Consider the following 18,690-nt stretch of genomic DNA (forward strand, 5'->3'; position numbering starts at 1 on the left):
AAGCCAACTTCGGGTTATTCGTACACTGTAAAAAATTTCGCCTTAAATTTACTGACCGATTACCGTCAACTCTCGCTGCCATCCGATTACCCTAAATTTTACGGACCACCGTTTTTTCATAAAAACGGCAGACCGTATATTTAGAAGCAAAATAATATTGACCGTGTTTAGAAACAAATTTGGTACCGTATATTTTACGGTAATTTACCGTAATATTTAGGGGTCGTTTTTTTAAAAAAAGAAGCACAGGTGTGTTATTACCGTACAAGATTTACGGTAATTATCACACCGATTCCCTATCTAGAGGTCCTTGCCGGTCCAACATGCCCTCTTACTAAATCCAGTAAGAATTCTTGCTGGCCAATGTGTACTAACCCAATTTTCATCGAATTGCTGGAAACTGTATCAGTACACACACTGGCTAGCAATAATTTTTGCTGGATGGATCCAACTATGGCGCACACTGTTCCAGTAAGGGCGGCCGTGTACAGCACAATGAATCTATGTTGCGACCGGGTTTGATTCCCGGATTCTAGTAATGTTTTCTAGAGTAACAAAGATTTTTCCTGGGTTTCCCTCATCCATATTATATAAGAACCGGATGGTATCTTCAGTATTACTAGGGGCTGCGGTGGCCCAGTGGTAGTGTTCACCTCTGGTGCATGGAGTCCCTGGTTCGATCCCACCTCGCGCCATGTGAACTTTCTGGTGGACAAACCCGTGTGCATGGGTTTCCTCGGGGTTCTCCCGTTCCCTTCCCCTTTCTTCATTCCATCACTTCATTCAGTTCTCATCATCACCATCTCCTTTAGCCTATCCGGCATATCCGCGGGACGTAAAACACAAAATTTCATTTCATTTCATTTCCTTCAGAATTACTAGTCTGTTCTTTTATGGATACCGTGGTACATGCACACTATAGTAAAATGTCTTATAGGGTTACCATTTTTTTTTATGAGAACCAATTCTTTTACTTTTCCAGATCACAATTTACGAATTTTCACTATAGGAGGATTATTAAAAAAAATAATAATATTTTTCTCAATCAGAGATCATCTCATTTTCTATGCATGTATATGTGAGTATATACACGGAGGAAGTTTTGCAAAACATTTATTTAATAAACTAGAGTGGCACAAAAAGAATTACCCAGTGCACTTCTAAAAAAAAAAAAGTTTTAAGAAAGTACTTAGCCAGAATTCTTGGATTGTTTTTCTGTATAAAATGCTCTGACCTTTCGTTGACTTTTACGAGTAAGATAAATTTCCAGACTTTCCAAGGTTTGTAGGTAGTACGTGGGCACCCTGTATCATTAGATACATGAACTTTGGTTAATTCTTCTCTTCTCTTCCCTGTTTTCGCTTTTTCCTTGTATATATTACCGATTTATTACACTGCACCTTCATTTTACCTAATATTACATACTGAAGTATGTCACACGTCTGTGGGCTGGATTTTTGTTACGAGACCTTGGAAATCTGAGTGTTACGAGACCAACCTAACATTTACCTGGGTAACCAAGGATACATTCTGTTTAAAGCTCGATCAAAATTATTAACTGCCTGACAAAATAAAATAACTAATAATAAAAAAGGATTTTAAAATTTCAAACGTTATGAGTTCTTATAATAAACTTACTTCCGTATGCCTGCAAAACACCCAATTCTGAATCTTCTCTCCAGTTATTCATTAAGATATTAATGATATTCAACTGAAAATTTGAGATTTGACCAATGAGCAATACAGTGTGTACATTCGAATATTTCGGATTTTAGGGAACTACTTCTCATCCTATAGAAAGGATATAATGAACATGAATAACTACTGCTCTTTGGTACTTTACCCATATGCGTCAACTAACAGCTAAAGGGTAATTTGTATTTAATTCACTATATAGGAAGAGAAACAATATGTACAATAAGAAAAAAAGTTCCAAATATACAGAAAACTAGAAAAGGTACTTAAATTACACGACAGAAAATACGTTATTATATGAAAATGGTAGTAAGTGAACTAATTTCAAGAGACAATTCTTCTCCTTAGTTTTTTTCCCCACTTATAAAGGGTCGACGTTTATGACGAGTATTCTTCATAAAGCAATTCTTTCCCTGTTAAATCTTTCTCTCGAAAGTTAACGTTTACCATATTCACCCATTTCCTTCTTGGTCTCCCTCTATCTTTCTTCCAATCCATTTCCATCATTCATCTAACTAGTAGTCGTTTCATCTTCTCATAAGATGGCCATACCACTGCAATCTTCTTAAATATTTCTACAACCTCGGTTTCCCCCTTACTCGCTCATTTCTCATTCTGTCTCTTGTTCTTTCACAGATTTAGCACAGCATTCTCATTTCAGTAACAATCAATCTTCTTTCCTGTGCTTTCTTTAGGCCTATGGGTCATACCTATAATTTACAACTAACTACACTCAGACTTCCTCGGTGAACAAACCCTTTGTGTCTCCAAGAAAAATAAATATTTTTTTATTATAATATTTCTTTGGATTACGGCGTTATGGCTAATCAAAGCAGTAAAAGAGCCATTCGACGCTTTCATAAGTACGTCATTTTATGATTGTTTTGACAAACCAGTTATCCACAAGGAGCAGATTTATATTGCCAACCGCTGAATATACTACTTGCTTGCACCACGGAACTATAAATTCATAAATCTCTAAGCATGTGTGTAATCAAAACAACTAACGAAAATACAAAAGCGGACGAAAAAAAGCGTCTCATCTATGACGTGCATAATATCCATAAGAATATAACGTTAAAATTAATTCTTAGCTTGTAATATCGAACCCTTGTTCTGATATCATCTTCCATATACATTTCTTTTTCTTTTCAAAATTACCAATTTTGTTATGTATTGAAGAGAACACCAGAAGAGGAGTTCGATATTAAAAAAAAAAAAAATCATAAATCGCTACTCTGTTGCAGTCTAAGACTACTTCTATTGCATTTCTTTTTGCTATGAGTACCAGTAGACTAATAAACCTCAAATATTGTAATCAGCGATTCATTAGATTAGTCCCATTATTACAGTTTTAGATAGCCAAGCAGGCATTAGACAACATTGCTGAGAATGGCCAGAAGTACACAAAACAAATACCATGTGACTTCTCGCAACTCCTACTGAGTATCCAGTATCTGTTATTCCAAATTAATAAGGACATGTTTGCATAATTATGAAATAGTGGCATCAATGCGCAAAAAAGAAAAAAAAAGTGAACTTTTGCATATTTATTAGACGCTCAAATATGCAGAATAGGTACTCAGAACAAAATTAAAGATAAAAACATTTACAGAAATATTTTTCAAATTTAAAAATTCATTTATCCAGAAAACGTAGTAACACTGTGCTTTTATTTTTGTCCCATGATAAATTACAGTTGATGCAATACAATTTATGTAATGCTGCAATAAGTAAACTACAAAGTACTTTTCTTTAAAAAATTTATTTCTTTTTTAGGTATTTTAACATTGTCATTGTCACAACCACTCGTAGTTAGCTACCTCATTGATTAATCTAAGGACTTTGGGGGATACATCCATCAGCTTCTTGTTTTTGCATCGCTGAACTTTCGAGCGATCTGGATTGATTCCCACGAAGCATCTGAAAAACAAAACGAAAGAAAAGAACGGAATTACAGCCATGCACGAAATTAATACATATACAGACACATAAAGGGGGCATTCCATGCGAAATCATCACAGGCAGGACGTCCTTCATGTTTCATTTTCTCCTTCCTCTTTTTCAAAATATCTTGAAATGTATTACTTTCACGAATACCATGCTTTCAAAAATACTCAGAACCCCTTGTTTACTTGGCCTACGGCCTTGCATTTCATATTACAGCATTTGCTTCATCCAGCTTCATCTTCGCTCCAAGAAGTTTTTTTTTTTTTTCTCGGACTACAGCTTCTTATTTCATATTTATTGCAACCTTTAGGTTGTAAGTGAAGTTCACAGTGCAATTTTATGGTCGGGGCTCAACGAGATGTAATGTTTCCAGTGTGCATGTTCAAAGAGAATAATTCTTTCACTATAAATAAAGAATGAGTCTTTCATTTAATCTAAAATTAATCTTCTTTTCACTCTCTGTTTCCGCCGACGCACATAAATCACTGACTTCAAGCAGGCAGTTAAGAAAATAGTTGTGTTGTATTTACATCATTGTTGGCAATAGAATCATATCGACTAACAGAGAAAATGTGTTTTGTAGTCTGCGTTTAATAAGTAAATTGGGGAGGGATAAGAAGATAACTATTAATTTTCCTACTACCTGTTAATTTGGAAAATTTAGGAAAGTTGTGTAACAGATTTACGTAAATGTGTGGCAAATATTGCCTGGTCCTAGCCCTCTGTAACAAATACACGGAATTGAGACAACATGTTTCATTGACTATTTTTATTGGAGAAGAGGAAGGGAAAATTAACGCCAGGGTTGGAACTAATGAGATAACTAGAGAAAAACCACCTTCTCTCAAATTTGAGTGTAGGGTTTTCGCATTTAAAAATATAATTTGAACTTCTACCAGCGTAAAAGTTGGTCAAACCCAAATAACTTGAAAGAAAAGTATTTTTGGAAATGTATGGTAAGTCAGGAGAACAAGTATCAAAATGTCGCTGCGTTCCTTCTCTCCTTCCGCGCCAAAAACATGAAAATTGACGCCAAAATAAAAATCAATATCTAAAAAACAGTGCATTTAGGAAAGAAATTAAGAAGACAAATATTAAAGTACAGAAAATTCCCTATAAGAAAAATTTACTTTGCAAAACACGTGGACATCCCAAAAATGAGTTACGGAGGCTTTTTCGACTGCGCAATTTCGTAGAGGAAGCCATAGCACGTCGCTGTGTTTTCTTGTAGATAAGATATACTGTAACTTTTATTCTCTTTGTAGTGTGCAAATTGCAAGTTTTTTTTTTTTTTTTTTTTTTTTTTTTTTAAAGAATATATATAAGGAGAATAACATATCAAAATTTCGCCACGTTCCATCTCCTCTATTGGCCAAAAATATACCAAAATTGGAGCAAAAGATCAATATTTAGAAAACCAGGTCGTTTAAGAAAATATTATGGAGACAAAAGTTAGAGTACAGACAACTACCTATAACAAAAGTTTAGCTGAACATTTGGACGAATCCGAGTCGAATTAGGGAGATTTTCAAGCCTTTTGGCGCAGGACGAAGGCAGTAGTAGGTCGTTTTTATTTTATTTTATTTTATTTATTTATTTATTTATTGGTTACGTTTAATTCCTTTGTATAATTCTAATTGCAAGAAAAAAAATTGTTTTTCTAAAATGTACACGTATAGTACAAAATGTTCAGAATAACCTGTCAAAATGTCGCTGCGTTGTGCGTCTTCGTTTCATCCCCCTTCCCCTCAAATGAATAAGGCTTTCACTTTCGCAGCTCGATCTGGTTGATGGAGTGTGGATATTACTTTTTGACATACAAAATTGTCTGTATTTTAATTTCTCTATTTGTATTTTCCCCCTAAAGCGCACGGTTCTTTAAACATTTATTTTCGTGTAATTGTTGGAAGAAAAGTTTCGTTTTTGTCCTTCCTTTGTAAGGAAGAAGGACGGATTGGCAATACTTTGGCAGTACTCTCCTGGTTATTTTTTATATATTTCCGTAGAAAACTTTTCTTGCAGTTCGAATAACACAAATTTATCTTAGTGTATTGAGGAAAGCATTGCACTACTTTTGGTGCCCTGTGCCAAAAGGCTTGATTCATTCGGGAAAAATAGTATAGCTCGGTCTGGGTTGGTTCAAATGTTTTGCTAAGTAACTTTCAACGTAGAAAATTGTCTGCACTACCTTAATTTTGTCTTCCTATTTTTTAATCGCACTTAAGGGGAAACCTCCGTAACTTGGTATGAGGTGATTCGAATCTTTTACTAATTAACTTTTCTTACAGGAAATTGTTTATACTCCAATATTTGGCTCATTGCTGTTTTCTCCTAAAACGCTCACTTTTCTAAATATTAAGTTTTGAGCATTTTTTTGTATTTTTGGCGCGGAAGGAAGAAGCAGAACGCAGCGATTTTTTAACATGTTATTCTCCTGATTGTTTAGTATAAATCTGTCAGTGCATATTTACTTTTTTATTGCGCATTTTAGGGCATATTCTTGCGATTTTTAGTGCATAGTTACGTGCATATCAATCCCAACTTCAGTGATTACATAGAACTTGAAATTATGGTAAGTTATTTTACCTTTGCATAAATTCCAACGTTGCAGCCGCTTCAACTGGATATTCTATGTTAAACACATAGAAAGAAGCAAACAGGACTGCTAATGCAGATAAAGAATCACAGACTCTATCCAGGCAAATTATCATGTCTATAGACAACATGAACCTGGTGCAGCTCATGAGTGAGGATCCTGAAAAGAGAATGAAATGAAGGAGTTTAGATAAGGGCATTGACAACAACAAGAAAGAAAAAAAAAACAGATGTTTTGAAACTTAAAATACAGCACAAATATACACTAATATGTAACGAATCCGTAGTCTGACAATCTAACTGCTGCTTCATAGAGAAAAAGAAAACATTCAATTACATTCTTTAGTAACGACTTCCGTAAAATTGAACTAAGAATGAACTTCATTTCAAACACGTTTATGTAAAAACCCAAAAAGGAAAGCAGCAAAAGCAACGAGAAAATATCAATATATTTCACAGCTAAGCTCACAACCCTCCAATTTATAGGAAATCATTTCGTTCTTAAATATTATATTTCTGTTGTTGTGTGAAGTAATAGTTCTTTATCATACGGAAACCGATGTTTTTCTTGAAATAAAGAAGTACTGTACATGAATATTACTAAATCTCTCTGTTTAAACTGTCCTAGATCCTACAGTTTTCTACATTCTATATATCACTTTTAGTGGTAACTATCAGGTGGACCTGCGTAGTGTAAGTTCTACTTCACTTGCTTTTGATGCGAAGGATACCGGGTTTGATTGACGATGGCTATACTCTCTCCAAAAGTTCAATTACAAGAAATTATGAGTAAATTTCCCCTTTTTTATTGACATTATGCAAATACCGAAATGGTCCCAAGCCGCTTCACTTCCTTTCCCTTTTCTGGTCTGTGATGAACGAGGGAATCGTACCTCCGATATGAGACATGTTTAACCAAAACATATTACAAGAGAAAAGTGAGAGGTAGACAGCTTCACAGACTGTTTACTGGAGTTAACTTAGATATTTCCAGGATTTCCAGTGTCCTGCTAGGAAAGAATTCCAATATAAACCTATCATTAGGCCGGTAGCCAGCCCAAAAATGTAGGGGGGGGGGGGGCGGTAGAAGTTAGGGACCCGACCCGACCATATTATAGTTCATTTGCAAGCCTACCGTGGTGAACTAAAAAAGTGAATGCCACACGAAAATATGCTGTCTTATTTCATAATCTGTAAACTGCCTTTTGATAGCAGTATTCTTTAATGTTATAATAAAAGAATGCACAAAAACTGGAGGATTAAAACAAAAATAAATAAATAAATAAAAATAAAGGAAGGAAAGAAAGAAAGAAACTGAAGCCGAAATCCAGGCCTTATGAACACTATTCACTTTCTTTCTCGAACTAACTAGCTTGGCCGTGGTTGGTTAGGATATATATATATATATATATTTACCTACACCCACATGATGGAGCTCCTTCGTTGAAGGATTTTACGCAATAACTTCCAATATATTTTAGTACTTTCAGTATCGATACCCAGTCAATTTCCAGTATTTTAAGTATCAGTAGACACCCTGCTGAGTTCACTCTTGTTAAAACATAATTTGATGATATAGAAAACATTATTGAAAGTTCAATACAGTAACTAAAACGTGTCTCTTTAAAGCAGACTTTCACAAGCAACTTCCTTTTCTTATAACATCAACTAGCTATTGTTTCTTATATCTAATATCATTTAGGCACTTCGTAGCACACAGCTATCGGTATCACAGACATTTATTTTTCAAATTTGGAGAAGAATTAAGCTATAATAGAGTAGTCTAACTACTTTCACGTGCAAAAAAGGGCTAAAATAATTTATAACTAAGACTGAAAATGTATATGGAAGAAACCTGTATCTCAATCTCTTGATTAAAATGTGAAAATTTGACTTCTTGCTTTTCAATTATTTCTATAAGAAAATATTATTACTGTGGCCACTGAAAACCCCGAGTCATTGTAAATTATCTAAATTATATTAGATACTGTGTGTACACGTATAATTTGACGAAGCGTTATCCAACCGTTCTCCTACGTTGAGGGAGCAGATCTGCCCCAAATATTAGGATAACCAGTTGTGTTTGTATAGGACGCTAATTGTAGAATGTTTTTACCTAACCATACTTTTCTATATACTAGTAAATCAAAATTCGGGAAAGTTCTAGGTCGATGGCCCGCATTAAAGTACAAGGGTTATAGGTCCCGTGACGTAACTACGTTAAAGATTACTTATTTTACTTTAGTTAATTTGAGAATGAAGGTAACACTTATAGATACTATACATGATTTACTCTTGTACTCCCATTGAGAGCCAGCGATCTACTCTCTTCCATCAAATTTGTACTTTCGAAAAGAATACATACCACATACAACAAGGCAGGGTGTTCGGGTTAAAATTCTGGTGGGCACTTCCTCCGGTAACGTTGTCTCCTGAAAATAATAATAATAATAGTAATAATAATAATAATAATAATAATAATAACTTGAAAATAATGGCACTAAACTCAACTGATGAGCAAGTATATCTTATATGATATTATATGCGGAAGTAACTGAAATATTATTACGAACAAATTATGTTGATTGGCAAATCGCACAATGATTAGAAAAAAAAAAGCTGGACCAGTTCTTTCTGAAGATATAAGGCATCAATTGAAACAAACTCAACCGTTGAATATGAAAAAAAAAAAAGAAAAAAAAAACTACGTGGCGTTTGTAATGCTTGTAGTTTTGCAACGGCATTTGGTCTTACATGTAATTTAGCCATCAAATAACGAGTTTGAATTACAAATGTAGTACAATTGATTGTTTCAGTAGTTATATCAAGATAACCTATTCAACTAGATCAAAAATTAGATTAATATAAATGACAAAAATAACAATGTAATAAAGTCTAAAACGTACTGAATTATATAATCAAACGTACTCATGTAAATGTTTTTCAAAAGGGGGATACGTTAAATCTACTACTAATGCTGGGTTCCTTCTAGTTTGGCTGTAATATATTCCCTGATTTTTTTAGATTTTCTAGATTACTTTACGCAAACTTCCAATTTTTAAATACACACAAACACACACTACCTCCCCTCCCCCGCGCCGCCGCCAACTTTTTCAACGGATCTTAAAATCTTGTCCAAATATGGGTACAAATTCTCATCGACAGAGTCTGTATTTAAATGAAGAATTTCTTTTCGACATATTCATAATTATCTCTCTCAAATCATCGAAGTCAGAGTTGAGAGTGACGCAATCAATTTTTCTGTCAATTTGCCTTAAGTATGTTTATATTCACAAGTGATTAATTGACTCTTAATTTGAATCGTGGTTAATAATTGAGTCCTCATTTGATAGCTGACTAATATGAGCATTGTATCTAAACTCAGTGTTGCAATAATAATAAGAGTGGAAACAAGTGCTCTAGTTTCCGAACAAGGCTTACAATATTTATGTGAAACGTATGACATTTTTGTAAGTATCCGAACACAATATAACAACTGTTTTTCTGGTTGTAAAAAGTTACAGATTCATAAGAGTTCTGAAACTTTAGTCGTAACTGGTCGTAATGATATCCTCAGACTTCTCAAACTCTGCTATTGTCTTAATGCAAGCAAGAGCATTCTAATGACCTGAATACCGAAATCAATTGCATGAATTCTGTCATTGAAAACCCTGTTCTGAAAGGCGTTTTAAAAACCGAAAAGTGCATATGATCGACAAGTCGCTATACTTCTTTAAGATGGCGTTATTACATGATACGCACTTACTGTGTCAAAATAAAGGTTTAAAATGCATGATAAAAACAAAAAGTGTAAAATAAAAATTCCCTGACAATTACAAGTTTTTGAAGTTTTCTGTGAAATTTCAAGTTTTTTTTTTCCTTCTTTTTAGTGCTAAAGTTTCTGACTTTTTCAGGTCAGTGCATAAACTGTACTAGATAATGAACAATAAATAATGATTACATATTACAATTAATGATTACGATATATATATATGAAAGATGCTTACCTCAACGAATTTAAAAAGAATTCCGCTTTCACCAAAATAGGTTTCCAGCAGATGAACTATTGCTCCTGGATCTCTCTTTACATCCAAACCTTGTGCATGGTCATCAGCAGTACTTTCAGCGTAATTATATATTTCACTTATTGCTTTCCGAACCCGTTCAACATTTGATCTCTCAAAAAATGTAAAGATCCGTGGACCCTTGTTGCAAAAAGCATTCTCTAATGCATCCCTTATGTTGAAGGAAGTCAGTTTCTCTACATGAGTTAACAGTTCATTAACTTGCAGAAGGGATGGAAATTTCGACATAATGTCTAATATGGATGCTCCCGAATTTATCAATACTCTTTGTTGATAGTATTCGTTAGCTTCATTATCATTATCATCTGGTTTTTCGGGCTGCCAGTTGACACACCCGTAAGAATCTCTTGAAACCTGCCGTGTTGCTTTATTCCGCACCTCTGTATCTGCAGTTGTTCTCACAGGATCAATGGCCCTGTTCAAATTTTCTGACCGTGCGGTTAGTTGCCGCTGAAGAGAACTCCATCCGCTTCCAACAATTATACCTTGAATTTTATCTTCGAATGACTCAGGATATTTTTGTACAATTTTTCGGGCTATGATGCTGGTATGCCGTTTCTGAGGTCTTTTACATATTCTGTGAATATGATTCACAACGACTCTAACCATTTCTCTTCTAAATTTTGGGTTAGGTCTCTCACCTCGTTTCAAACTATTCAATAATCCAGGTGGCATTGCTTGCCACGGAATTTCAAATTTATTCGCCCAGTCAGGATCTACGTTTGAAACTGATATTGGTTTAACCTGTTCATTAAGTATGGGCCCATTGTTCTCTTCCCGGGTTGTAGGCGGTACTTCTTGTATTTTCGCTTGTCCTGAAAATACCCATAACAAAAATCATGTCAGCAACATGACAACAATAATCATTCCAATGCACGAGAATAACTCAAATGATACTTTTATGCATGTATGTAAACTAGACAGCGGGTTTTATACACTTAACATTACTGTACTAAAAATATACCAGGAAATACGCATTCGCATGAGGGAGTGACTAGTTTCCAGAATTGCTGACATCTCGTGGGTGAAGATGAGGAAGGAAAGGGGTGACGCGATAAAAGAGATTGATGCAAAATCAATCTCCATCCCGAATTGCTTTGGTCCTGTGCTCCAGTGATTAGGTACAATATAAGTTACATATTCCCAGAATATCAATCCCATCCCCAATATATATCGATGGGAGAGGGCCGTGTGTTCAAAGAACAAAATTCGAAACCTTTTTTTTTTTTCTTTTCTTGTAGCCATAACGTGTTAATAAATGAAGATATCAAGACAGGGTTCACCTAGTTGGGTGTGAAGCAGGGTTGGCAAAAGCCATGGTTTTTATTGAAAAAACAAAAAAAAAAACGTTTTTTTTGTTTTTGTTTAAACCAGTTTTTTTTTAATTTGCATTGTATTTATATTACATATGGACAGAAATAAGTTTCTTTCGCCTTGCTGTTATTATGCAACGACAGGGTTATGCTGGAAGGGGTCTTTATAAGCTTAAAGCGGGATCCAAACAGCTTCCCTGCTTACATCCGAGAGAAATTGTCCTCCATTTGACTCCAAACCGGGACTAATTGGCCACAAATACAATGAGTCTGTCGACTCACTCACGAAGGACTCCTGATAAAAATACGTTGTACTGATCTTTACATACTTGTTAATATAATTGTCAAGAATCATTTTAGGACAAAAACATAAATAGTTGCACAAGTGAAACCATTATACAGAATTACATATAATTCGGGAAACTGCCGCGGAAGCCATTGGGAAAATCCTGTTATTACTTTAAATGCAAAGCAAATCCTGTTATTGCTTTGCATGTAAAATCTAAGGTCAACGTATCAGTACGCTAAAACTGAGGTATTAAATTTCAAATTTAGTATGTAGATATCATTCAATAAAATTAAAACGAAGTCCAATCTAAGCTAATGTTGGAAGCTACGTAGGCAGTCGATAAATTTTGCCAATGTCTATCAATATATTTAGGCACCTTTGCTTCTTTATAAAGCAACAAGCATTCAGGCAAGCACAAACATACAATTTGGCTTCGTTTCGTATATTTAGGTTTAACATCTTTATGTAATACCGAGGTTATAAAGACGACTTTCACTTTAAAAGTGGCATCCAAACCGCTACTTAGTTTACACATGAAAGAAGGGTTATGGTCCGATTCGACCGAGAATTGAACGTGGGACACCTTGATTAAAAGGTGAAAAGGAGATAATACTAATGCAGATTGTTTGATATGTGGAAACGTCACCATGAAGTTCACACGATTTAAAGCATTTTTCTTTTTGGTTTAAACCAGTTGTTTTTTTTTTTTTTTGTTTTTTTGAAAAAAAACAGCTGGTTTAAACCACCTTGGTTTAAACCAGCCAACCCTGGTGTGAAGTCAAATTTTCTTTCGAAAGAACCTGAGTGTGGATACCTACCTGTTCGCAAATTAGATATATATTGAAACAATTACTTTCGGCAAGACTTACAGGCGCAGGTAGGTTTCGAAATGGATTTTCTGTAAATTCGAAATCTATTCAACCGATACTCCAAATTTTGTGGGTAGGCTTCTAATGATACTTAGTTTAGTCCCGCCTGTTTTTACACTGTAGAGAAAAAATATACATGGAGGTTTCAAATATTTTTGTATTTTTTCAAAGTTAATTTTTGTGTTACCCGGCCTATATCTCCGCCCGTACTCAACCGATTTGGACAAAATTCATAGGGTAATCTTTTTGGAAGTATTCTGTTGTGCCTACCGAAATTTGGGTACAAATCGAAAAAATATACAGGGTTTTCAAAATTCTTTTTTATTTTTAAAAGGCAATTCTTCAAGGTATCAACAGATATTGAGTTTAGGAATTCTAGTCATATATTTCCAGTATAGCTTTTACCAAAATCCCAGTATTACAAAAAAAAAAAAAAAAAAATCAGGGTGTCCAACAGCCTTGGAGAGCAAAATTTCCCGTACATTCAAAAGCAGATCATGTAAAATTTAAGTACAGTAAAGTGTGAATTGATTAGTCGCTCTTTAAAAATCGTCCCCCTCCCCCTCAATGTAAATGGTGCATTACCCCAAAACACATTTATTTGTTGCACATATGGATATTTACTCACAATTTCAATTTGGTAGTGTTCGAGCCGGGGGTCCTCCCACGGGAAAGTTTTGAAAATTAGCTTCTCAAAAGTGCGATTTGAGGCCACTCTGACAATAAAATCTTGAGCAAAATATTGTTCTTACTTAAACACATTTCGGAATCGGAACTTTCTCAGAATCTACCTTTTAAAAAAATCGATTATCCGATCCACGGTTTGTAAACATTTCCTTAAATGAAGAAGAATCACAGTTTTTTCTTTCTTTTTTTGTTTTAAAAGCTAACATGCGTTTTGATTCTGCGTTGAACAGGGCAAACCGCATCGTGGGGAAACGTTTCTGTCGCGAGTAGGAGGGGCGTAAATCCTCTGGCCAGGATGAGTACGATCATAGTCGCGGTGTTCAATTTTCACCCCAGAGCGTCGTGAGGGGTTGCATGGATCTTCACTACACTAAAAATCCCTACCTCGTCTCCCCTTATCCGAAACTGCCGACCACCAAGGAAATTGGAAATAAATTGTCGAAAAAACTTGTGAATACCTCGTGTCTTACATGACATTTCACAATCTGCAAGGACGTAACGTAAATAAATAAATAAATAAAGTTAAACTGATAGCTAAAAGTAAAGAAAGACCCCTTTCCTCTGCTATCATTGCCAATGATTTACATGAAGAATAATGGTGATATTCATGTACCTTTGATCTCGTTATGACTTACATGATAAGAAAGGAAGACATTATACAACCAGTGCTACACATTATGGAAAATAGTCTTTCTTAGTTACTGTAAAATAATAAAACATGCTAGATAGTTCCTTAAGATATCAAAGTACATAGAAAAGCAAACGACAACGGTAAATACTAGTTAAGAGAGATAGGTTGTAAAAACTTCACGACATTTCCAATTACAGGTACAAATTTTGGGTTTAGCAATGAAAATGCTATTAGATATGGCTTATTATTGCTATATTATGAGATTAGCCTTGAATAGTGCAATCCACAGCAGTAACTTTGGAACAACAATGTCTGGATTACTTTTAGGGTTATTTGACATATCTATCTATCTATCTATCTATCTATCTATCTATCTATCTATCTATCTATCTATCTATCTATATATATCTATCTATCTATATATATATATATATATATATATATATATATATATACCAACGGATCGATCGTGAACAGTAAAATCTATCGCGCTTACTGCCGAACATGTCCGGACTAAGTTTCAATCCGGAGAGGAGAGCAGTTTTTGGGTTTAGCTACAAAAATGTTATCAAAGATTAATTTTTATACATTATTGGATTGGCTTTCAAAAGTAGAATCCAAAGCAGTCACTTCGGTTATTTCTGGATTACCAAGTCCGGACAATAGTGTCCGAATTGATCACGAGCCCCTTCACTTTCGGACATATACGGACTATTGTCTGGAATAAGCTTCTATCCGGACACAAGTGCAGCTTTTGTGAATAGCTATGGAAATGTTAACAAATATGAATGTTCATATATATTATTGGATTGGCTTGTAAAAGTGGCTTCCATTCCAGTCACTTCCGGAAATGTCTGGATTACAGACACCCTTGTCCGACATACATGATATACACCTCAACGGATTCGTCGTAAAAAGTGAAGTCTTTCGCAGTATTTCACACCACACTGCAAATAACTAAACCCATCACTCTGTCAATGGAACCTGACTACAGCTTCTTACCAAATTATTACATTTTCACATACCCTATTCTATTTCTAGCGTCCGAGGGAAGAACAGTATGTTAGAAAACGCAGTTTTTTTTAGAAAACCTCCCAAAAATTACAATATTTGAAAAACGTGATTTTTGATTACGTAATATTAAGGGGAAGGGATTTAATGATTGAGTAGCTACCTTTAATTACAAATTGCTACTTTTAGGACAGGGTGTCTAAAATATCCAAAATTATGATTATCTACTATTTTTGAAGGTCCCTAATGTTATCATGATAAAGTGTTTAATAACTAACTTACCTTCTCCTTTCCAGCTCTCCAACAGTTTTCTTGCCTGTATTGGTTTTAAAACTGTGAGAAGATCACGCTCCTCCATATATTTCAAATCCTCCTCCTCTTCGACTCCACATTCTTGCAACTTCTCCAATAATGACGTTAATGAAACTGCATTTAATTTTGGCAGCACGTGCAGAATTCTCCGTTTAATTTCATCCATCACTCTCTCTCTTCTAAAAGTTATGGGATTAAAATACTGATATCAGTAACATATTAACACATTCGTCAGAACACACAAATAGTTGTCGAATTACTCGTACCGAATCTACAACATTGTATCATATACACAGTAAAAGTTTTTCTCACTGTTTTTTATTGCATTGAGTGAAGTACAAGGTCGATTTTACTCTATATACACAAAGCGTGATGCAAGGAAATATATAATCTGGCGTCAGCGTTGTATCGGTAGGCTGTAAGTGGGTAATAATCAACTAGTTCAGACACTTTCACGCAAATTTTCTTCAGTTCCATTGATACTTGCTTGTAAAGTCCTAACCAATGTGAATAAGAAAATTGATGAACACTAGCCACAAAATATACTTGAGTATTGTTGCTCAGTACAAGTAGGATTTTCCCAAATAAAGGGCCATCACATGTTTCACCTACTGCAACGTACTGTCCCTTGCTATACACGGTACCTTGAAACTCTACTTGTTCACTAGTTACCTTTCCACCAGGCAAATCCTCAAAGTCACTATTAGCAATAGCCTCCTGAATGTCTTCAGCACAAGCTTCCTTCTCATACGGCAATCCTTTTTTAACTTGAATAGCTAAAGGAAACAATGACCCTTCATTATAAAACGCTTGTAGAAGCTGGTGACGCTTACTCAGGGTTTTACACACATGTTTGAAATTGTGCAGATTTCTGGCACACCGCTTAAAGTAAGAATGTTTGCTTTCAAACCTAAGAGTCCATAATCTAATTAATGGGCCAAAGTTCAAAATGAGCTGTGGATAGTGCGACAGAAAGTGATGTTTGGGTCTTAAGGGCGAGTTTGGAAATGCATATTTTCTGTCATATAAGTATTCTTCAATTCGTACTTTCAAATCTGCTACTTGCTCAACTGAAATGGTAGGAGAACAAACAAGCTCAACTATTTCTTTCAATTTTATGAGTAGAATCCACACGGCATTTGTTTCATCACGAACAAATTTTCCAACGAAAAATGGTAGCAGTCTTAAGAAAACCCAGTTTTGAACGGCTGAACCACTAAGTTTGCATGACGTTGTATTTACCTCAGAAGGTTTTCCATCAGAGTTTTTATATTTAAAAATATTGATATGCCTATTCAATTGTTTGTACGTGAACCACTTAAGGTCTTTAACAAAATATTCAATGTACAAAAATAAATCATACGCCACTATACCTTCAAATAGGTCGTGTCCAATGCAAGGAGGCAAACCAGGCTTACATACATGAAAGTGTGTTAGATTATTAAAGCATGAATTAAATTTTATGCCTTTTGAAGCTATAGTTTGTGGGCTTTCTTGGACTTTTTTAACTTCATTTTCGTAAGATTCAACAGTTCTTGTGTCAGACTCCTTGTAAGGATATACTTGGAATTCTTCATTGGTAACTAGACAATACCTACACCAATAATTAGAACTGAAGTTCTCAACGAAGCCTCCAATAAAATGTGAACCTAGATTGTCTCCTACTATACATAAAATAGTTCCTTTTATTTTCAAGTCATCAGATACGCTAATCCCTTCTTCCTCCATCTGCTTAATATCCTCAACTAAGCAAGAAAACACTTTATCCTGGCCAAACCTTTTAACATCAGTCTCAGGGCAAAGCAATACAAGCTGCATATGATCAGTGGTAGAACGTTTGAAAGCATCAAAATTGGCCAGAGTAAAGTACACCGCTAAAATTTTGTGTTTTCTTCGGGCTGAACCCAATGGATTCACAACCTCGAAAGAATCTTGGTATAAAATTACCTGGAAAGATTTATCTTTGAAAAATTCATTTGACTGAAACACTAACCCATCATGGACATCCCTGTAAATGTTTTTGTGTCCTTGCTCTGCAAAATTACCACTTGTACTGAAATTAAAGTGGGCGCCGTGATGCACATATAGAGACTTAATAGAATCCATTATTGGTACATATTGCTCGAAACGAGGCTTTTGGTTTTCATCATGACCCAAATATATTTGAACTGGTTTTACGAATCCACTCTTTGGAATAAAGCGTATCCCGTGTTGTGACGTTCCTGAGCTTGGTGTTATGGCATTTATTAAAAAGATCAGATTCGGATATAGCACTCATTGCAGCATTAATTATATCATCCGAAACCTGTAAATCTTTTAATGTAGAACGTAAGACATTTCCACTGTACTGCTGAGCTGACATGTGAATTAGGTTTATTTCTTCTAATATATGTTGAATCGTTGAAGCCGGTAAAAGATGTTTTCCCTGCAGTTTTAAATAGAAAAGAGATAAGTTCTTCTCATATTGCTTTTTATATATTTCCAAGCCACGTAACTCATTATCAGTCTTATCGTCTAATTCTCCCGATTGAAAATCCCATTCCACGCAATTCTGTAGTGGGCTTAGATTTTGTTCTGTGACGGTTTTCTCTTCGAAACAAATTGACCTTGCACTTGCTGAATTTGAAATACTTGACCTATGATATCTTGATACATGTGATGCAAAAGTACTCTTGTTTGCAAAGTTTTTCCTACAGTTCAAATAAGGACATTGTATTACATCAGAAGCATCTATATGGACCTTCAAATGTGCTATTAATGTTCTGATATTTTCGAAACTTTTGCTACATGATGGTTCTTTGCACTTAATAATACCCTGTACTTTGGAAACACTTTCTATTTCATATTTTCTCTGGAATACATGATCACGTAAAACATGAGATCTAAATCCCGAATATGTTTTAAATGTACGTGTGCAGAATTGTCTACCACAAGGAAAAGCATAATTAGGGACATTTGAATGCAATTGCATGTGTTTCACATAGGCAACTAAAGTTTTGTTTCTCACTGAACAAAATTCACATGTTAACATGATGCTTTTTCATACATTACCTTGCTTAATGTTCGATTTTCAAGTTATCTTCAACAGTTGTAGTATGTAATCACACAGGAAAACCACGCACTAATCAAAATCAACCAACCAACACACAAACAAAACAAAGCACAACACAACCGAATCTGCGCGCCGTGAATCGTCGCCTCGCACATGTGATTTTTTCTCCAATGCGCATGCCCGACATAAGTATCCGACAGA

The 18,690-nt window shown here is 35.0% G+C and overlaps 2 protein-coding genes across 2 annotated transcripts in view; one reads left to right on the forward strand and one right to left on the reverse strand.

Annotated features, from left to right (window-relative positions):
• The window catches only part of LOC145669227 (uncharacterized), a 93,192-nt gene that overhangs the window by 13,298 nt on the left and 61,204 nt on the right, over positions 1–18,690 (forward strand). The gene's annotated exons all lie outside the window — the stretch shown is intronic.
• LOC145668298 (uncharacterized) lies at positions 3,262–18,626 on the reverse strand. The gene is made up of 6 exons (XM_081736024.1): positions 18,489–18,626; positions 15,408–15,616; positions 10,248–11,140; positions 8,606–8,672; positions 6,232–6,400; positions 3,262–3,618 (listed from the first exon to the last, which is right to left on the reverse strand). Exons 2-6 carry the CDS (start codon positions 15,601–15,603, stop codon positions 3,495–3,497), a joined length of 1,449 nt encoding a protein of 482 aa, XP_081592150.1. The 5' UTR covers positions 15,604–15,616; positions 18,489–18,626; the 3' UTR covers positions 3,262–3,494.

Source organism: Thermobia domestica, chromosome 13, assembly GCF_964235325.1.
Source record: "Thermobia domestica chromosome 13, izTheDome1.hap1.1, whole genome shotgun sequence".
NCBI classification, from domain to species: domain Eukaryota; kingdom Metazoa; phylum Arthropoda; class Insecta; order Zygentoma; family Lepismatidae; genus Thermobia; species Thermobia domestica.